Source organism: Agelaius tricolor, unplaced genomic scaffold, assembly GCF_023055355.1.
Source record: "Agelaius tricolor isolate 1412-34295 unplaced genomic scaffold, bAgeTri1.0.p SCAF_18, whole genome shotgun sequence".
Lineage (NCBI taxonomy): Eukaryota > Metazoa > Chordata > Aves > Passeriformes > Icteridae > Agelaius > Agelaius tricolor.
In genome coordinates, this window is record NW_027269278.1 from 9,822,706 (window position 1) to 9,845,846 (window position 23,141).

General features: G+C 39.9%; 1 protein-coding gene across 4 annotated transcripts in view; it reads right to left on the reverse strand.

Annotated features, from left to right (window-relative positions):
* The window catches only part of MACROH2A1 (macroH2A.1 histone), a 43,022-nt gene extending 20,109 nt beyond the window's left edge, over positions 1–22,913 (reverse strand). For all 4 annotated transcript variants that reach the window (XM_071443243.1, XM_071443241.1, XM_071443242.1 and 1 more), the window contains exons 1-4: positions 22,755–22,913; positions 14,917–15,117; positions 2,069–2,175; positions 419–616 (exon numbers count right to left, since the gene is read on the reverse strand). In XM_071443243.1, the coding sequence (XP_071299344.1) occupies positions 419–616; positions 2,069–2,175; positions 14,917–15,088 (477 nt within the window). In that variant the 5' untranslated portion in view covers positions 15,089–15,117; positions 22,755–22,913. The remainder of the gene's footprint in view (positions 1–418; positions 617–2,068; positions 2,176–14,916; positions 15,118–22,754) is intronic.
* Positions 22,914–23,141: the final 228 nt, after the last annotated feature.

Genomic DNA, 23,141 nt, shown 5'->3' on the forward strand with positions numbered 1-23,141 from the left:
ACTTTTCTTCCTACTTGCCAAATTTATTGCTTAACTGTAGTTGCTTTGCAAAAGAAAAAACATCCTTGGCTACACATGTACACATTAGAAAGATCTCCTACTCCTACAAACTGAAACCTGTAAGGCATGACCAGCACGGCCCCCAGACCCTTTCCTCTTGTCTCCTGGAACACCCTCTGCCCACCTCAGAATGTTTCTTACAAAGAACAGAGTATTTATGTCTGTGCTGCACACCTGGGCCATTCCTGAGGGTGTTCAGGCTCCAGGTGCACCAGGGTGAGGGCAGAGCTCGTCCTCCCCTGCTCACACTGTGACTGAAATCACCATTGGTAACAACACATGCAATGGAGAGATGACCCAGGGTGAAGCTCCCTGCAGCTACTGCTGACAAGCTTTGGGTTTAAAATAAACACATTACCTTGGATTTCCTTGCTCCTTTCTTGCCACCTGTTTTCTTTGATACAGTTTTTTTCTGTGATGGAGACTTTGCCTTCTTTGCTGGGGGTGGAGTGATGATGGCTTCCAGTTTTCCTTTTGATCCCCGCTTCTTTGCCAACAGCTCTGGGTGAATATTGGGTAACACTCCACCACTGGCTATGGTGACCCCTTTCAATAGCTAATCAAAAATAAATAAAAAAAAATTGTACATGACAAATTCCAGTATTTACTCACTGACAAATAGAAAATAGGATTTACTGTAAATTTTGTATACTGCCTTCAATTTCTCCACCATTATCCTTGAGGAAGAGATGAGAAATGCATGAAATGGAGCTGACCACGTACTTGATTCTAACTATAAATGGAGCATGTGTTCTTCTTGCACACATGCTTGTCACTGTCAGCATCCCTAGGGCTCACCTGAGATCTGTTTCTCTGAATCCATGCCATGAAGGCTGTTACCCAATGAGGAAAGACAAGACAGTCCCAGGCACACACCTGAGGGCCCAGCAGGGCAGTCTGTCAGAGAAAAATGGGACCCCAAAGTCCAGGGTGTGAGACTACATCAGTGCCACACTGTGAAGAACCCAGTATATGTCCCAAGTGCTGCATTTTCCTGCAACTGTATCATGAAAAAGTTTTTTTTCCTTAGAAAAAGAAACTTCAAAATGGAGGTCAACATTTATACAAATCTCTATACCTGTCTTTCTTCAAAAAATATGCAGTTGAAGGTCAATATTCAAAAGTGTGCAGTTTATTCCAGCCTTTAAAAGCAGAAGTGAAATACATCATATTCTGTATTTAAAACCCCTTTAACTCATTTTTATACATCTAACTGGGACTAATTCACAATTCAGGAGAATACAGACAGTGACATCAAAGTCCCACCTTCTGATTCGTGTTTACTGCTCCCCAATCTCAACTCAGTGAGACTCCAAGCTTACAAAGGGATAATGAATGGAAAGTATTACCAAATTTCAGACAGAACCAGAAGGAGGGTGGTTGGGGAAATATCATTTTTTCCTGCTCCATCATGATACACAGATTTGGAAAAAGTATCTTTTCAGAGGGGTTTTTACAGCACCTCACACAAAGGTACATTAATCCCAGCCACTGCCTCTGGCTGACACCACAGCACTGTAATAAGAATGCCAAATATTTTATGGCCAGGTTAAAGGCATCTTTAAGTCTGCAAAGGACACAGACTTGCAAGAGTTTAGAGCTCTTCTGTGGTCACAATAACAGACTTCAGTGAGAACAGGATAGGTCCCACTGAGTCCTCAGCTGTCTAAGGGGGAAACTAAAAACAAACAAAAAATCAGCATCTGCAGGATTTTTTCTGCATCCTTGAAGAATTTATGACAACACCCCAGTCCAACAGAAGTGGTTGTAATAGTGTTAGCAAACACCATTTTACATCTCCATTGCATTTTTACACATTTTAGGAGTGCTGAAATACATAATTAAGCTTAGTGCTGTAGTTAGTTACACAGCCAGCATGCTAGTGAGTGTTTCCTAGTGTGCTGCTCAATAAGCAGAGGTCTTGAGTTACAAGTCAGCTATATGAAAAGACAATTTAAGAAGCCTGAAAAGGAAATCCTGGCCTTCACATGGCAGAGGTTTTTCTCACCTGATTTAATTCTTCATCGTTTGCTACAGCCAACAGGATGTGTCTAGGAGTGACTCGACCCTTCTTGTTGTCCCTTGCAGCATTTCCAGCCAATTCCAGAATTTCCGCTGGGGAAAAAGGAAACTCCTTTTAATTACAGTGTGGTCATTAAGAAAAGTCAATGTGTTATTCAGCATCCATGCAAAAAGGCATGGGAATTACATCATGTTACTCCTAACTGCTGTAGATACCTGCAATAGATTAACTCTAAAATGATCATTTTGTTTTTATATGTCTAATCACTGAAGAACAAATGCACACTTAAGTCCTGTGCTTTAAACTAGAATTATTTTCTTTATTCTTTTGAAGCAGTTTCCCTAGATTCCTCACTTTTCAGTGTTCTTCTCAAGGCTTCTGTGTGCTCATCTCTTAGGACCCCTCTCCTATCAGAGGACAGAATACAGCATAAACACAAATTCTATAGGTCTTTTTCTCAAATCTGTCAAATGTGAGTTCTGGCTTGTATCACTTCTACTTTTTTATTACTGGAAAAAACACTATTCTCAATGACTCATTTTTAGCATTAGGGAACCATGTAAGCACACATCCAAGTTAGGACACTAAAAATACAAATTCTGCTGCTACACTCATTTAAAGATTTTTTCTCTATCTGAGAAGAAGTTTTGAACCAGAAAAAGTAATTGATGAATCATGTTTGTTTGCTTCTCATAAATTATTCCTTAGAAGATATTTCCAATGCTGACAAAATAATGTTTAACAGCCAGGCATTTAATGGCTTTTATTGAATTCAGAAAGATGAACTTGCTCACCATGCAAGGATCTTTGAAGAGAAAGACTAGAGCATTACCCGCTAACTGATTTATCTGCAGCTCAACAAACCTTGGGCAAGGATGCAATTAATTACAAGAAAGTCTAGGGAACAATTAAAAAAAATGACATAACATGTTTATCAGACTCAGCAATTATGTGCTACTGCTGTCTCCATTACACCTAACCTTTCATCTCCCTCTCTACAATCTGCATCTCACTGTTGCACTTGGTAGATTTCCTTTTGCATATCTGGTAACGTGTGGAGAAAAAGAGGAAAAAAAAAAGGGAAATGTCTTTTTTTACATCTATTACACACTAATATTAAAATGTAACATTAGAGTAATATATGAGCTTGATTTTACATTTAAGAACTGACTACACCATGAGAGCTCTCCTGTAAACTTGATTTAGAGGCAAAGAGAGCTGAATTAAGGCATTAACCTGGAAACAAAAAAGACTAAAATCAAAGTTCATGTGACCACATGCCTTTACCATAGGATACACTAAATCTTCAGTAATAATATACAGCTTAGACTATTTTAGCCTCTCATTTGACTGAATTTAACATGATTCACCAATTATTTTTCATCCTAAGTCCCATAACAAGTAAGCTATGATGCTTACTGGAAAACTTTCAGCTGCTTCTGGATATTCTACAGTTCAACTTCATTGAGGATTTTGGTGTGTTTTCACCATTTTTGTGTTCTTCAAAGCACACAATTAACTTTATTATAGCATGAGGCAGAATATTAAATCTAAATCCCAAAGTAACTCAACATTTCATGCTGACAACAAATGCTTTAATTTATTTTTAAAGCCGGATTAGCAGGGTAAGGTCAACCTGCCCATGCTTTCCACACCTCCAAAGAAGTGAATTAGGCTGGCATAATCCCTTTCACATACTTCTGGCAAGCCCAGCTCAGACATGTGAGGTTTTGCTGCCTGCAGCCTGTGGTGGCAAAGCCCTGCATCACCTCACAGTGGACACAGTGAAACCCTGGGTGCACCCCAGGCACCCCCACTGACCTCAGCAAGGCTCTGTCACCGAGTAACACCACCACCTCCACCTCTTCGCACCAGGAATGCAACTGTTTGTACCTCAGACCTAATCCCAGCTGAAAAGCAAGGGAAGGCTTTGCTGTTTTTTGGTTTGTCTCTGCTCCCCCCCCTCTGCTGCTTTCCAGCCCTGCAGAACAGTCAGGCCGTGTTACTCTCTGTGACTGATCAGCACAGCTATGCAGACAGGGCATTCTGGAACTAAAGACTCTAAGAAAGTGTTATGCCTGTAAAGCACACAGGAATGTTTTATTTGTTCCTCATAAAACTAAAATGTCTGCCTCGTACAGTGGAGAACTGTTCTTGTAAGTGCTAAGCCCTCTTCCTTGGACAGGAAACTCGTTTTGAAATTACAGTTTTCTAATGGTCCTTTAGGGAAGTTGAGGTACCCCACTTCCTCTTCAGGAAGAGAACGCTTTGCACTGGTGTTGAGGACCACAAAAGAGGAGCCTGGGGAGAGGGAGAGAGGAGGAGGCCATGGAGGGTGGAATTTCTCTTCTGGCCTTCTCCTCAGCGCTCCAACAACAATCAAGTATTGCTTGTACATGCAGAGGGACCCACAGCACTGAGAACTGCCAAACTCAGCTATGTACACAAGTCTGGTCAGAGGGGGACTCTCCCATCTAAAAACAGGATTAGGAGGTATTCAAACTGAAGCCAACATAGGCAACATCTTTTTGATTTAGAACTGACAAGAGACAAACCTAATCCAAATCCAACAGATCAGAGCACTTAGAAAAGCTGGAAATGAAGACTTTCTGGATGCAGACAGGATTCAGACTACTTGCCTGGATTTTTCTTGCAGACAGCACTACTTTCACATCTGTTTAATGCTGGTTTAATTCTGGAGATTTAAATGGTGTTTTGCCCATTTTTAAAAACAATTTTAAATTAGAGGAAAATCTATCTCTCTCCAATTTTCAGAAGAGTAACTGTGGATTTACCTGGAAAAATGAGTAGGTGGGAAAAAGTATTTAAAATTGATGCTGGACTTGAACTCTTAGGTCAACCCATCACTTTGGAAGTGTCATTCTACCAGGTTCAAAGGTCTGAGTCATTGAGGAGTTCTGTTTCATTAAAAGCCATCTTCCCACAGTGGGAGAAAACAGATATTTAAAAATCAACTCCAGCAACCAAGCAGGGTCAAGAGAGAAAGCTTTGCTTAGAATTGTTGAGGTAAATGAAAGTGTTAAGAGCTTCCATGACATCAGGTTTCACTCAGCTTGTATTTATCCAGCCAGAAGACCAAAACAAAACTGTTTTACAAAAATGAGGCCTCACAAAAAGGATGGAAGTTGCATAATGTCTATTCCATTCGTTTCATATATTTACTCAAGGCATTTCCCCCCTAGAGAATAATTACATCACTACCACTCAGGCAGCAGGCAACTGCAAGGCTCACTTTACTGAACTACAGAACATGAAGAGCTCTAGTTTTTAAAAAATGAAGAAAAATCCCAAGTTTTTCAATATAGGGTTTGTAAGGTATCCTTCAACTACTACATACTGAAATCAGCTTAATATGAAGAGAAACTCCATCTGCACAAATGACTTTTACTGTGCTTTTGAATAATTTCAAACAAAATTGCAAACCAACATTTACTGCTTTAAGTATGGATATTAAAAAAAAAAAAAACAGAAAAAGGTATGAGAGCTGTGTAATTAGGAGAAGAAAATTAATTAGGAATGCAATGCCAGCATGTGATACATTCATGTATGGACAGCTGTTTGATAGCAAAAAAAGATGCCTCAGAAATCTGACTATACTGTGAGCACATCAATTTGATTTCAAAGACATAGTTATGATTAATTGATTAATATTTTTCTTCTTTTCAGTCATTATTAAAGTAGAAGTGTTGAGTGGGAAACCCTAAAAGTTAAGAAATTTTATCTAAAATTTATCACCAAGGCAGTTTTTATTTAGATCACCTGAAAAACTTCTTGGTAATAGTTAGAACTGGGATATGGGTAGTGAAAACTGGTCTAAGCTTGTTCTCAGCACTTGGACAAAACTGTGTTTCTTCAGCTGAGGTTTTTAAGTTCAGTTAAATATTTTTAAAGGAGAAAAGCAAACCGGTTGTATATCTTCATATTTAAGCTTGAGATAAGACCACAGGAAAAGCTGTTCTCAAGACATTTCCTACTCAAACACAACCAAAAAGTGTCAGAAGTCTCCACAGAAACCTCACCCTGGATGAAGGACTCAGGATTCAGGACTCAGATTTCAGTTTTCTTCATCCTTTACTTTCAGAGACCCTGGTCATCTCTTGGATGCCCTACTAACTTCCCAATTTCACCACTTGCATTTCCCTGTTTCACAGGGGGCTGCTCTCTGCCCTGAGTATTGTTACATTGGTATTTCACAACACTTCCAAATTCTATTCTCTATTCTGGAATAGAACACAACACATGGTTAAAATGAAACTAATTACTATTAGGCCAGAACAGAGGCACAGTAGAAACTGCAGACCTGGAAGCTACAAAAGCAAATGCATTCTCCTCCCACTCCTGGAGAGTGCTCTAGTTCATTTATCACTAGTTTTCAAACAAAATATTACTGGTCATTATTGACTAAAACTCCTCTCAAGCCTAAATAACAAAGCCTTTAGTTTATCATGCATTCCATGCTGTAATCTTTCTCAATGTAAACAGTAAATTTAATTGGTCTGACTTCATCCTCAACATGTTTTTTTCTCTTTTTTCTTTTTTTTGATTTACATTGCAAGCTAAATCATTGCTGTTGCACCGAATCTCTTTGTCCACCTTGTCTTCAGGGAGATGAAATCATATCTTTGAAAATTAAACTCTTAACAACTAACAGGTGATGTGCTGATACAAGGCCAATTTCTGAACATGCAAATTCCAACAGGAACAAGTCAGGGATTTCTTAAAAAATTGTGAAGCCACTCCTCAAAAGAAAATTAAAAACAATATCCAGAAATCAAAGAAAAATGAATGCTGATATAATTCCACTGAGAAAAATACATATTTGCTACAGATTCAACCAAATGACAAAGAGTCTGCTTATTGTACTTCAAACTAATCATCTTTCCCATCAGCATTTTATTGACTTGAGATTAATTCTACATGATTTCATAAGGTTTTAACCCAATCAACCCCAATCAACCAAGGCTGTTAAGAGTTTCCTGCATTCTTCTCTCCATGTATTCCACCCAATCCCCCTGGAATCTGCAGTTGCAAGATTGAAGGTAGAATCATTTAACAACACTTTCCCTCTTATGCATTCCAATAAAACAGTTCTCAGCCTTGGTTCAAAGTCGTGGAAATCTGATGCAGTGAAAATCAGTTCAAGAAACTTTACTGCTTTGAACAAGCCTTGATGAAACCTTAACTCCCAGCAGGGCAATCGTTCTCTTAGGATGTGATAAAAACCCCAATCCTTTCAGTCTTGAGTGTCTGTGCTGTATCAAAACTAGGACTCTTAAAGGAAAAACTGTTAACTTTGCCAAGTTATTATAAGTTTTGCATTTCTGTGAGGCAGATGACAGACTGCTGTTTACATAAAACACAAATTCAGGCCACAAAAGCCACTTCCACTTAGAGCCTTCTGATCTGACTTACATGTCTCCTCAGTTTTTTTCTACACTTTAATACCATCCATTATTTTTTTTGTAGGAGTCCAATGTTATTTAACTGCCTTTTTTATTTTTTCTTAGATTTTAAGTTCTTGTTTATTATTGATCTGTAAAAGATATTCAGGGAAACCTGAATTTCAACTCAGCTGTTATTTATAACAATGGCCACACCCTGAGTACTAATTTAAAGAGATAGCCTAGCTCTTCTCCACAAGAATCACAAGAACCTTGATGTAACTCAAATCAGCCTTTATTCTTTTTCAGTGGAGCTTCCTCTACCTGGCAGCACACTTTGCTGTTCCTCATAACAGCTTACATATGTTTTAGAAATGCACTCAAACATGATTAAAGTAACTGCTGCCAGACGTTACCTGATCAAGTGCAGCATGTGGCACTTGGGGACATGGTTTAGTGCTGGACTTGGCAGCACCAGGTTAACAGTTGGACTTGATGATCTTGGAGGGCTTTTCCAATCTAAATGATTCCATGTATGCTTTGGTCTGGCTGTTAAAGAATACAAGAGACTACTCACATCCTGAGACCGGGTCCTGGCTTAGTCTTTAATGCTGCATTTCTAAACATTAAAGAAATCAAGAGGACTTGCTGTAACTTCCTTGGAGCAAAGCCCACATCCAGCCTGATCTCCAGTCCTCAGCCAAGTGCCCAATTGCAAGTGGGCTGGAGCACTAAAGGAGAAAGTGAATTTTCCAGAACATTCGCTCTGATTTCAGCCATGTGCAGCTGAGTGGTTGCCCAAGTTAGAAATGCTGTCTTTTTGTTTAGTTCCCCAACAGATTTTACTTCTATGGATGTGTCTAATTGTTTTCTGAACCCATTCAGAAAGGTTTAGCACCATTTTTAGTAACCATAACATCATGCACTAACAAAGCCTACTATATCACAGACATTTTTGCAATTTGGGAGAAAAGTATCTCCTGTATGGTTTAGAAATATTGTATTTCTCTGTATATCCCCTAAATTTATATTTCCCCAGCGAAGTTTATACTGAGAATGGAGCATTTCATCTGACAGCACCAAAGAATCCACATGGAATTTCATTTCTAAAGGTAATTCAGGGAAAAATACACTTTGGAAAAATACTGAAGACCAAAGACAGAACATTATCTGAACTCAGGCATTCTAAATAATCCTAATGGAAAAAAGGTGAAAAAAAAATCACGCTTACAATACTTGATGCAAGAACTTCTAAAATTTGAGAATATCTGAGGAAAGAAACTACTTGGTAAATACACTGTAGAGTCAGAATGTCTTCCTGCTTCTACCCAGTTGTCCTACAACTGTCATTCGAAGAATAAAGGGCCAAAGAATAAAAAACTTCAGCTTTATAGATTCTTTTATTCTTCTCAACAAGGATTTCCATGTAAGACAAAGGTATGGGTAGGAAAAAACTGTGTAACAAAATCAGCCACAGTTTTGTTTTACACTACTCTTACACTCCATTCCTCCAAACAAGGCTGATAGCAGTATTAAATTGAGCAGCAATATATAGACAGAGTCACTACTCTGTTGTAACTTAGCCACATAAACAGATGAAATTACTTACTAGAATAAGAAGTATTTCATGCTAGTTAAAATATAACTGAAATATTGCAAAAAATTTAACATTTTCAAAGGAGAAAATATTCACTGACCATGCCATAAAAACTAAACCAGCCCCATTCAGCATTTTGTACATTCTTGCAATAAAAATAAAATAAAAAAAATTTGTGACACATGTCACAATGTTGCATATTTACCCTTTGAACTATGCTGACATAGCAGTATGCACTGTTAGAGCTTTTATTACAAGAAAACACACTTGGTGGTTCTTATAATTTTTCATCAAACCTGACCTGTGCAGCTTGGAGAATACATCAGGACTGTAATCAGGTGAGGAATTTTGTACTGAGTAAGCTTTTGTAACTCAGAGATCCATGGAAGTTTATGGGACTACACAATAAGACAGACACACATACCTAAGTGCTTATAAGGCTGCTTATCAGTGAAAGAAAACTCTTAATTAATATACATTCAAAAGACACTGATTCATGCATTTATATTTCAGAAAGTTGGTCATTCAGTAGATAACAGTGCAAAGTTTTATATCTGAAGTTGCACTTCTTACAGGTAGAGCAATTTTAGATTGTGATAATGACACTTGAGAGCATGACACAAATCTTATCTAGAAATAATGTCACAAAGGAGTTTTCCTATGCTGATACAGTCAAAAGGTCTCTGCTTGTGAGGTTATTGCCATAAACAACCCTGCTGTATTTTAGGTGCAGTATTAATCCATACTGAAAGCACACTACATACAAAGAGGTATTTTCATGCTTGCTCAGGGAAGGCACAGGTCCTATGAGCCCCTAACTTATCTCTGGTGTCTTTGGGACAGAGTTTGTGGTACACCACCATAAAATGAAGTAGTGTTTCTAAAGCTGCCTGTTTAAATAGAAGAAATGTATCTTGGTAGGGAATGCACATTTCAATGGTATCAAAAAGACATGGTCAATTAATTATCCTCTTAAATTTCATTACTCTCCAAGGATGGTTATTTACGGGAGTCTCAGTCTGCCTGGAACTTGAATCTGCTTTTAACCTAAAGCTTTTTTACTGTGGACCCCTGAGCTCCCCTCTGCTTCCAAGCAGGAGTTCAGTGGAACATCTGCTTTGACAGAAAGGGCAAATCATTGTTTTCCTCTGTGACCCTGTGAAGATTTTGGTCAGTGAGCAGAACACAAGAGGTGAAAAGCAGTTCAATCTGCTCAGCTTGGACATTGCAAAGCGAGCATCTGAAGTGAGCAGTTACACCTACTGCTCTCAGGAAGGACTTTTCTTTTGCAGCCAATCAGCAACTGGATCAAAAATGTCTCCCACATTGAAATTTCATCAAGATAAAAATGCAATGAATTGAGCTCCAGCACATGAACTCCCATTATTTGATTCTGGTGACATCAGAAAGATTGAAAACTAAAATTCGGGTAAACATGGGAATGCCTCAGATGCAATTCTAACCACGGGGTTCAAGAAGTGCTTATTTTACATTTCAGGAAAATATAAGATCAACAGTACCCCTGTGCAAAAAAAAACCCAAAAACACAGCTGAGAAAAAGATCTAATGGAGAAAACAGGTATTTAACATTTTCTCCTACCTTCATATGTAGGTAACAAGTATAAATCAGTCTCATTTCTTCTGTATTCCTGTGCTCCTGCTGTTTTATAAACTTCTCCTTCTCCTCATTTGCTATGACATTTTGGCAATTGAAAATTATTTACAGTGTAGAACAGATGATGGGGGAGGGGGGAGCAGAAATCACTTACAGGCCTGGCTCTTTCTGCCTTTAAATATGCTCAAGAGATTTCTGTTTTTCAAGGGCAAAGGAGTATCTTTTTCCATTAGTAAGAAAGCTTGAATAATGTATTGTAACTTGTGCAAGCTCTACACCTGCAAAGACCACACTTGATGAGATGTATGGCAGGACCAGTTCTGACAAATACAAACCACTGAAATTCATGGGAGTGGCTGCAATGCCCCAGATGAAGTCTGTGGCCATTCTCTTGACTGACCTAGAGCTCTTTTTTGACATAAACTGATACTGATGCACTACTTCGCAGAGAAATTATGGGGGGGATTGCAGTTTTCTGAAGTCCACATTTGGAAAGACAAATAGGCAAGGAACCACTAGAAAATAAGTGCAATAAGGAAAGAGGACAATAGGAATCACCAACACAGAATGTGCCCACTGAAAACTGTTGATAATGGTTAAAATTAATTTCTGCTTATGCTGCAGAACTGGTCCACTATTCTGACTATTCCCTGCAAGGCAAGAAGCACTGCCTCAACTGCTGCTTCAAAGAAGGAAAAGAAAGAACTGTGCATTTATAGTTCTTTGGCATCCACTCTATTCCTCCAGTGTAAAGAACGGAAGCACAGCTACCTACTTCAGTATTGGTAACACTCAAAGGTACTTTCTGCACTTTTACTCATGAAAGACACACTTGCATTCTATTTGCAGTGGACATAACACATTATTTCCATAGATAAAAACAGGAAACAATAAGCAACTTGGCTTAAGAAACCAAAGTGGATACACTGCTTGTGCTAATGAGAGAATTATTTTCTGATGTTACTTCTAGGTAACAAGAACCTTTAGTGAGTAAGTAAGAAAAGGAGGATACTCACTGTGCAACTTGTTTAAATGTGAAGTGTATTGAAATGTAAGGACATACAAAATCACAGAATGTTCACTCTTACTTTCTGATGAGGAGTTGTAGATAAATGATAAAAATAAGCTACTTTCAAAGTACAAAATGGTAAGTCATAACTCCAGATGAATCCAGAACAGACCTTCAAGTCTGAACAGCTGGAAGCATTTCAGAATTTCAAATCAAAAAATCCCAGATCTGACCACATTATGGGCTAATTTCAGATTTACATTGAAGTTAAACCTCAGAAAAGGCCAGCAAAATTTAGCACCTCACCTTCTAAACAAATACAGTTGGTTCCATATTCTGCACACTGATGAACCAGTTTTTAAACCTTCGTAGGTTCCTTTCTATTAGGTCATGTCTCTGTCATTTCCACTCCTGTTTTTGTTTCTGAAGTTTCTCTTTCCTATGACTCCTTTTGATATTTTATACTTCTTCCTGGATACACAGGATTGCTTTTTGATTTAGCCAATTTATTAGCATGCCAGTTCACATGGTCTCCTTCCTATTATGTCACGTTCCTGGTTTTACTTTGAAATGGTTGAAATGCTTTGGTCTCAGACCATGTGCTAACATAAGGATCTTTAAAAACTCTCCTGGAGAGAAGTCAGGATTTCTCTGGTTTTGTGAAGTAATAACTGCCAAGAGGTAAAAAGAACACAAATCAAAAATCTCCAAGCATTCCATTTCAAGGGGCTGTTTCTGAATTACACTGAAAAAGATGAATGACCTGAAGTTCAGAAAACATACTGAGCACTAAAGGCTTAAAAATTATACTATACATTGTGTGAAAAACTTAGAGAAAGGAAAAAAAAATACTCACCAGACTGAAACAGTAAGGGGTCTACAAGAAAGCTGGAGAGGGAAGGACTTGTAGTGATGGGACTACAAGGAGGAATAACTTCAAACTGAAACAGGATAGATTTAGATTAGATATTAGGAAGAAATTCTTCCCTGTGAGTGTGCTGAGGCTCTGGCACATTTGCCTAGAGCAGCTGTGGCTGCCCCATCCCTAGAAATGGCCAAGATGGTTCAAAGCCTGGATGTGGTTTGGAGCAACCTGGTGTAGTGGGAGGTATCTCTGTCCATGGAAAAGGGATTAGAAAAAGATGAACTTCAAGGTTCCTTCCAACCCAAATAATTCTATGATAAAACCAGTACCAACTGTGGAAAGAAAGGTGACTCTGTGCTTTTGAGACACATCCATGTACAGGAATGAGAGAAAGCTATGAGATACCTGACAGGTTACTAGGATTATCTACCTAGCCTTCCAAAGGAGACAGAAAAACAACAGCAAAACTGCCTAAAAATAGTTAAAGGGATAAAGAAGGAAAGTACTTTTTCCTTTAGCTAATCTTTCCTCCTGCCTTTTGCTTTTCCTAAAGTGATATATGTTATTTTTCTTGGGTTTTTTTTTTCTTATTGTTGGTAATGTCCTCAGACAAGTTCCCAAGATGCACAGCAGTTAAAAAAACAACTTTATTTCCCCAGCCAATTCTTAACTGCCTAAACTATCACTGCCTCAGTCAACACTTTAAATCATTTAACCCATAACATGTGCTGCTCATTAGCAGAGCCTTAAGCTCACCTGTATTGCTCTGTTTCTTTAAAAGGACAGCATTCAAAGCACCCTTCACCCTAAGAAGCCTTTTATTTGAATTGTTATTGCTGTAAGCAGCAACCTGGCTAAAGGAAATATTAATTTTTAAGGCCATCTATGAAGTTTAAAAGCATTCTTTTAAAGAAAAGGCCCAAATAAATAATACTGAATGTTGACAAGTGAAGGTGAAAAAAAAATATATTTGATGGTATGAATACCCTACAGAAAACAAGCACTCTATTAATTATTTGGTAATATTACCAATCTTCTTCATCTTTAAGGGAAGAAGAAACTTTATAGGAAGAAATCTTCTGTCCTTCAACATCAAGAGCCATTATAAAACATATCTAATGTTGTGGTAAGGTCAGGCTGCTTCAGTTTTAAATACTCCCAGAAAAGTCAATGCTTTATAAGTTTGTGCTTGAGTCAAAGAAAAACCTGTACCTTTTAGAGGCTCAGCACACCAATACAGCTTAAAGTCTCCTGTCCATTGAAACACTTGAACCTATGGCAAGAACACCGACACAAGCAGATGCACTGGAAAAAGAAACACTGCTTTGAGAAATAAGATCCAATTTAAACTTTTCCTTAGTCATGCTAATAGAATCTGGCTCCAAACACTCATCTATCTGGCACTTGTGCTTTTTGCTAGATCCCTACACTACAGGTATATACTTAGACATCAGTCTGGCCACGTGAAGGTGACTGAACCTTCTTATGCAATTTTATTTTAAGAAAACCATTATTGCAAAAAGCCCATATATTGATGCTATTACAGCTGGGGTTTTCTGTCAAAAGACTGCTTTTGCAATGTTGTTTGGAGTGGGTAAACTTGCAATGTCTTAAGTTTTGTTTGAGACAAAACAGCTATGTAAAGATCTTTACTTGCATGTCTGTTTGTGTCATTGGGCAAAACATTTTATTCCTTTGAAGCTTATTTCTAAATGGAGGAAAAACAATACTTTTGTCCTGTGAGAAGATGAGATAGTTATTTAAGGTATTCTTATTCTGATATGATGAAGGGAACAGAACAAGAACTACAACTGTATGCAAACAAGCTACACAGATCCAGGGCAGATGAAGAGTTTGCATGTATACACAGACTCAATCAAACAAATTGCAATTGCAAACAGTCTGAAAAGAAATCTGCAAATTGAACAAAAATGTTTAAACAAGGCTGTAAGCAGTCTCAGCCCTGTGTAAACATGGAGAAACTCTCTATTTAAAATTAATGTATATGCTTAACAGACAATTATAACCCAAACAAATTCATCAGGCACAAAATCAAAGCAAGGAGAAGTGCAACAATGTAGTCCACACACACTGATGGTAGTGGGAACTCTGACTATGTGGAAAGGGTATGTTTACAAGTGGTGAAAGCAAATTCTATGCTAGAATGAACAAGTCATCAAAGCTCTGAGGCAGGGGTGAGGGTACCTTGATTTTGGCTTAGATGTGTGATGCAAAACACACACTTCAGCTGTAACTTTTTCTGCTTGTTTGGGTTCTTTTCTGTTTAAATTCAGTTTGTCTTTAACTTTTACTGCTACTATTTCACATCATTCAGCAAAACCTACCAGTTAGATATTCCAGTACAGCAGCCATGTACACAGGAGCACCAACACCAATTCTGTATTTTGGGTGGCCTTTCTTAATGTAGCGGAGCATTCTTCCAACAGGGAATATGACCCCAGCCTTTGCGGAGCGCGAAGTCTTGGTTGACTTCTTCTTTCCACCCCTGCTGGACATCTTGTCTGTATCAGGTCTGAAACAGCACTCTATATTTAGAATGAAATAAAAAAAGGAACAAAAGATAAAAGGTTATTAGTAAGGACTGATACTATAAGACTACACACTGAATTCCAAGGCAAATCAGCATTCTGGGGTAGGCAATGCATTACAGTGTCTAAAACATACAGACAAGACTTTTTAGAGTATACACAACAAGAATCTAAAATAATTTCCCTCAGAATGTTTACTTCCCATTGTAATTTGGTGTAACTTTATACAGAAAATATATAAAACAAGTTATTTCCTAAGAATCTACTTTTGTGAAATTCCTAACAGATTAAACCCAGTACCACTAATGGAGCAGACAGTGATAGGTACTGGATTTAAAATAGAACTCCTGCATTGAAGCAGAGGATGCTTTCTGCAAGGAGACTGACACAGCCCCCTTATCTCCATGAAAACCTTTTGGTAGGGCATTTGAACAGCTGTGGTAGGGCAGTTAGGTTCATGCATAATTACATTCCAAACTAGGAGAAACCACATCCACTAAAGCTTTCATAAAGTGTATTCACTTCCTTTAAAAAACTCGATTTTCCATATGTGTGAGAATTAACAGAACAAAGGCCTATGGATGGCAAAATACATCTCCTGTACAGTAGATGCTCTATTTTTAGAAAGATCTGAAATAACCCCCTTGAGATTTGAACCTAGAAAACTCAGCCATCTTTACATTGAAGACCATATTGCTTCAACATTCCCTCCAGGAACCTGACAATCTTCTATCTGCCACCTTTCCCTGACAGCATAGTGCTCTGAACACCCAGCACGTATCTGACAACTGTATCTCAGTTTATCTCGCTGAGGGAACCTACTGCTGATACAGCTGTCAAACATATTCTGTCCTCTCTTTGATTTCTGCTCCGGCTGTAAATAGAAACTGACAAATCCAAAGAGGTGGAGGGTTCACAGGCTCTCAAGGTGTCTTTGAAGGTTTAGGCAACTCACTGGGTTTTGAAATTACCTCAGAGGAAAGGAGACAGAGCCCATCTCCCCATCTCTCCCCTCCCTCAGATCTGAACTCCAGGGAAACCAACAGAATGCATCAGTGATACAGACACACCTCTGTGCACCCCACTTCTTCCCTCACTGCACAATTCCTACCTAACACACATGGCAAATTCACTGATGTGTTTATACACTCCACAATGAAACTCCCTTTAGTCCTTTCACACCATTTCCCATCACACCATTTCTCTACTTCCTCTATTTTTCACTTCTTTATCCTGAATTCTCTTCTTGCCCTCGTGAACCTAACTGTATTTCTCACATGCCTGAATCCACAATGAAGTGATCTCAGAATTAGGCAAAACAGGTTCATCAACCCCACTTCTAGGTTTTGCAATTTCTGTTCTGTGCTGATACATCCTGCAGGCCTTCAATTCTCAATGAGCCAGTAAGATTCAGGCTACATAACTGCCAAAGAAATACCAGTCAGGATAGCTAAAGGAATATGAGTATCAGAGGTTTCTTCTCCTTTCCACTCCCACATTCCATTCATCAGAATCTACACCTGCATGGCACATTAAGTCAATTAAATGCAATGAGTTTACTGGTTTTTAAAGCTAAACAAAACAATCCCATCTTCATAGATCAGATGAAAGTCACACTATGTTAGGAAACTCATGTCCAGAAACAGATAGGAATCTTTGGAAAGGGGAAGCCATCAAAAGGGCTCCTTCTCCTCTCATCTGCTGTGGACTCAGCTCTGTAACAGCCATTATTCTGTGAAGAAGAGGACAAAAGCCAATTTTCTTGCCTTGAGAAATGACCCAAATGCAGCTCACCAATGATTTAAAAAACATCCATTTAACTGCATTTTCTCATCTAGCTAGCTCTGTCTTTGTTAGCAGGAAGGCTGGGTGGGGCTTTGACTTGTCTATAGACCTTCTGCCAGCAATTATTTTCACATTTCATAATCCATTGTCATCAACAGTACTAGAGATGTTTAACCTCAAATGTTAAGAGGTTCATTGAATCAAACACCATGGAAAGTGGCATAAGAAATATCTGTGCTGCCCTGCAAGATATTTGGTTTGTAACTGAGAGGTTAGTGATGAAAACCGTAATTTTTCTAGAGAAAGCCTGCAAGCTTTAAGCAGTAAATTTCTATTAATCATTTAGTGAGTTTATGGGATATCAGAACAGCTGGAAGAGAATATGGAAATCCTTACTTCCTAATGTTTTCTTTCTTTGGGAGAATATAATTTTAGCTATCAGCTGCTGCAACAATTGCACCAAAGCATTAGTAAAGTAGGCAGTAATACAGAATAACACCAACCCATATATAAAATGATATATTTTTTTTTCTTTCATAAACTTACTTTATCACCTCTGCAAATTCTACAGCTAATTTCTCTCTTTATTTTATGCACTTAGGTCCAGGGTATCCTAAATATTAATGTGAGTAATGTGACCATCTTGACAATTCACCTGATGCCCTTATATTGAATATTAAAGATCTTTCTAGCTGTAAGTTTATTTCTGAGGAGAAACTTTACCTGAATCTGAAAGGTGCTGGTGCATAGGGCTGCATAATGAAAAAAACCAAGAACTTCTGAAACTTTCAGTATTAAAGGTAAAATGTGATACAGATGAGTTTCAGACCTTCCCATCTCAAGGATCCCATTGCTACATGTATGTTCAGATTGCTTAGATGTTGGGGGGTGGAGGGAGGAAAACTGCAATTAGGTTTCAAGTACCACTTTTACTGTTACCAACCATGTAACCATTTGGAAGGTGAAAGTGAGAGCCTGGCGTGGAAACCTTTTCCAGAGCTTAATTGTGTATTCAGGATCATTACTTTGCAGAACCTGTTTGTCCTGCCTTTGAGCTGCAGGATGGCCCAACCAACTCTCAAATGCCTCTTCCCCATTTCCAGCTCTCCACCAAAAAAGAGAACAGAAAGAGATTTCACTTGCAAAAGCCACAAGAAAATGTATTGAGGTGAAATGCAAAGAGCATGGCAACAGATCAAAACCCAAAGAAAGCTATATGCCTTACATGTTCTGAAATGGTTTATCTTTGTAACACCAGGAACTCTGGAATGCTGCCAGCACTAATGAACTAGAGCTGTTTGCTGAGTCACTGGGAGCCCACAGATCAGAGAGGCAACCGAAGGCAACCTTATCACATGCATCATAGTTCAGACAAGATTTGAGCAGTATAATAAAAGTAAGTAAATATATTTTTAAATAAATCACAGTCAATGGACCAGTACTTTCCTTTCTTTCTTCTCTCCTGCCTTTGTAATGGAATTTTTGAGAATTTTACCAAATAGGTTGCAAAGTCTCTCCAAATATTTGATGATAAAATGATTTTGTTTCAATGTGAGAGTTCACAAAATTATCACTGTGATAATTAGGGGATATCATTGAGGAGCCAAGTATCTGAGTTCACCTTTGACTTCAAATCAAATTTAATAATACATTCTTCAGTGCTCTGCCATGCTTGGATGCAGATCACCCTACATCCAGAATTTAGCACTTGATTCACAGCCTTTTGAAACTCCTTAAAGACTGTGGCAAGATTCACACTGCTTTCTAAGATCTCCAAATGCAAAAATAAGATTTGATGATGTATTAATTTGGTCACAGCAAGGATTCAAGCTACAAGGCTCCTCTGCTGTCACATCTTTGCGAGCCAGAAATTCATTTCCTAAGAAACAACCTTAAGGTGCAGCGGTGAAATCATCATTAGCATTTTTGTCTTTGAAACTGGCTGGAGTAACTCTGGTTGGCCATATTTTTCTGTGTGAAGACAGATACTCTGCAGAACCACACTTTCAAGTACCATCTTCTTCAATTGCACAAAGGCATCTGCTTTTCTGAAAGGTTTAACATCACATAATTTTTAAAGTACAGCCTGAAGATCCTGGTAAAGTGATACCCAAATTCCAAATACCAGCACTTCATTAGTTCAGTTGATTTGACACCTTGATTGAACAGCAGTAATAAACCCAGTCTGTTATTAACAGTTTTCAGGTACTGGTTCTTAATGACTAAACAAATTACTATGACTCTTACTGCTGTCAGATAGAGACTGTTCTGATTGTGGGCTTACACTGGTGTATTAACTGCACTTAGCAAAGAGATGATTCAATTTAGGTCTACATCTTCATATCAGTAAGTAGTGGAATCCAGAAGATCATTACTACAATAGGAATAATACTAAGATGTAATAATTATTTTTCTTTCAGTACAAAGACTAGACTGGAAAGTTCATTTTTGTATCACAAGAGATTAACTGCAATACTATTTTCTTTCCATTGTTTCAAAAGATTAACAATGTAAGTGCTGCCATTCTCTCTTAAATCTATTTGTGTCCCATAATAATAGCCACTCACTGAACTCGTGCTGAAAACGTGCATTTGACTTTGCTCTGACAATGAACTTGCTCTGTTCTTAGCTAATCAGAAGCTACTCTGGCATGGTTATAAAATGGTATAGAATGGTCTCTAATAGTACTTGCCTGGCACAACAGTGTCTCTGCCAGTGGTTTCTAGGTACAACAGAACTAAAAAGAGCCAATCATTCAGTTATTACTTGATCTGATGTGATTTCAAACTTTAGCTCAAGCTCTTTATCAAAGCAGTAACTCTTTGAGGTCTGAAACAGACAGGAGAGTGAAAAACACCTGTAAAACAGTTGTTCCAAAACTCCATTAACTTCTCATCTGAGAAGGTAGCACCATACATTTATTTTCATTTGGAAAACCAAGAGAACACTCCCAATCTAGGGATGCACAATAGGTGTTACTTTCTGTTGAAGATTAAGACAATTGAAATTCCTATAGCAGTAACATAAAGGATGGAACAAAGAGGAATAACGTTTTCACAAAATGTGTCTGCTAAACAAAATACTGCTGCACAATTGTATTCAACTGGCAGAAGTCCCTCCCTCCCACAGTGGGTCTGAAACACCAAAACAAATACCCCTTAATGTGCAAACTTCCACTAAGAACAGTGCTGGGAGTGTGACAAGAGTTTCTGCTGGGCATCCTGCCACCAATAGCCAGAAAAACGTAAATACAATTGTCTTCACTGACCACTGCTGGGAGAACTGGCCTGAAATAAGCATTATACACTACAGGTTTTTGTATGCTAGATAGAAAGCATACAAATTTAGAGGGCCTTAAGTCATGGGACCATTTGTGAAATCAATGCAGAAAAACTGCTTTAAATAACACTTTGAAAACAACTTTGTCCCTTAACATTTTTGTAAGAAAATAAAAACATAATAAAGAATTCATGTGGATGCTTCCAAGGCAAAATTCAGATGCAGAACACAATTTAAAATAGATAATATACTGCTGAGAGAAGGGATTGCAAGAACTTGATCCATCAAGGAGGTCATGAATGGTGTGATTCTTGCATCACTCCTGGAACAAGGACCATGAGCTGAATCCTGACCATCCTGTCTTTAGAATGGGCCTGGGTAAGGAACTATGGCTTCTTTGTGTGTTCTCAGCATCCTTCCCAAGCAAGCAAACAAGCCAGCCCTGCAGTCTTTCTACTGCATTTTTCTTTTCCAGTTTTACCTCTTGAGATGACAAAACCTAATGCTCAGCACTACCCACGGGGCCAACATTTCCTCTCCCAATGGAGGATCTATCTGCAGGCTCTTTTCTCCACTTGTGGCATCAGTTACAGATTTCTGCTCCTTTATTCCTACTTTATAACCTTGCTGGGGTAGGACTACCTTTTCTGTGCAACAGACAGCAGGCTTTGATCCTAGCTGGCAGAGTTGCACAAAAATATGTCTGTACTTCTCTGAGAGCAAAGGTACATGATTATTCTTCCAGACTGTGATTATATCACCTACCTTATCAAGAGAGTATCTTTTATCAAAGCTCATTGCTATGTATTGGCAGAACTAGGCAACTCCTAAGAACAAATTTAAACACACTGGTTTCTTTTAAGACTAAGCTTGCAGTGGTGGACTTCTCTTTTTGTTCATGCTGATCTACAAAATAAGCAGTGCTTAAGCACTTTACTGACTTTACTGTCATTAAGCCAAGTTCTAGTCCTGCCACTAGGTTTTATATCAGTTATGGCTTAATCTACACTGTCAACATTTGGCTTTACTGGCAATCAGAAGGGTAACACAGCAAAACAAAGTTCCTCTTCAGAAACCCAGAAGGCCTAGATTTCAGTGTGAAAGGTTACAAAACATAATGTAGCAAAATAACCTGCAACCATTACTAAGTAAACAATGTAATGCCTTTCTTTCACAACACTTAAAAAAAAAAAAGCCCCAAACTCCCAAATACACTGGGTAGTTTTCTAATGATACAAAATCTTTCATACCCAACTGCATTGAAACATAATTTTCAAAGCAACTGTAATTGTCTTGTTCCAACATAAGTCTTTCAACTCTGGGCTGTCCCTGAGAACCCAGGTACTGTTTTTATTAATGGCACTCTTGATCCTTCGCTAATTTATTTCTTTTACTCTTCAGAATGGGGGAGGCAGTGGATCTGCCAAGTTCTCTACAGACCTGTTGCTAAGTGACAGCCACACACAGTCCTGGGGAAAAAATGGTTGTTCACTTGCATGGTCAAGAGATAAATAGCAAGTCTCATCCAAGTATATTTCAAAAACAAGTCTCTTTCCATCTCTACAAATGAAGCAACCTCAGCTTCACACCATCCTGCTTGCATAGGAGCTAGATCCAACTGCTGGCTTCAGACACAATTTCATGGGCCTCCTACAACTTACTTTTAAAGATTACAGAAGAAACAAAAGGATTAGAGGGAGATGCGAGTCACAGAATGGGTCCGTTGCCCTCACCGTCTCCTGCACGCACAAACACGTCAGCCTCGAGCCTGAGTCCCAGCGCTGCTGTGCTGGAGCCGGTGCGGAGCCCCAGGAACCTGCATTCACCTGCAGCACTCGCAGTCCCCTTGGAGAACACCCACACCCAGCCAGTCCGTATGGGCTGCTCAAATCCCGCAGGCAGACATATTGCAGCCTCTACAAGAAGTGACAGTCCTAAAAGAATAAGGAGCCCTGTTTCCAGACAAACATTTATTTTTACTACTCTCAGCAGCCTCTGCTTACGGTTTAAAACACATCATTAGACTTTTTTAAATCAAGTCATTCACACGAGGCAGGTAACTTTTACACCGCGGGTTCCTCATCCCGAAGTGAAACACACGGAAAACGAGTCCTGCTGTTTTTTGCCTTGTGCTTTTCGCAGTCTCCCTCGATTATCCTCCCCTGCTCGGCGACCCGCGGCGGGAACGACAAGGACGGAGCCCGTCCGTGCGTGTAACAGCGGGGACACGGGGGACCGCGGCTCCACACCCCCGGCCGCTCCTGCACCCCCGCCGGGCTCCTTCCAGCCCCACACCGTCATTCCATAGCGGATTCCAGGGAAATACAGCCCCGCTGCCACCATTTCGCGGGGCGCGGGTGGATCCCCCGGCTTCACCCGAGGCACAGCAAGGAGCAGCTGAACCGACTCCCGGTTTCTCTCAGGGGAGGGGACCGGCACCCCTCCGTCCCACGGCGCGCCCGGCCGGCTCGCGGCCCCCCCGCCGCCGCCGCCGGGTGTCACCGCGCCGCGACAGAGCCCCCCGCGCCCCCTCCTTCCCGCACGGCGGGCGCACCACGGCGGTGACTTACGGCGCGGGCAAGATGTCTCCGGTCGGCCGGCGGCGGCCCCGCTCCCGTTCCCGCTGCCGTCCCCGCTGCCGCTCCCGCTGCTCCGCTCCGCCCGCGGGGCCACCGGGATCGGCTGGACGGGCTGGCGGAGCTCCCACAATGCCCCGCGCGCCCGCGCGTCACATCCACCGCCCGCCCCTCGCGGCGGGGCCGCCTCACGATGCTGCACGATCCAGCGCGCTCCCTCCCCGGCCCCTCGCCGTCTCCCCACGCTCCACTCACAATCCTTCACGATCCCCTCATGGATCCCCTCACGATCCTTCACGGCTGGGTCACGGGTGCCGCGATCCCGGAGGTTGCCGGGGCTCTCCTGGCTCTCCTCCCGCCCGCACGGCCCCAGGCGCCGCT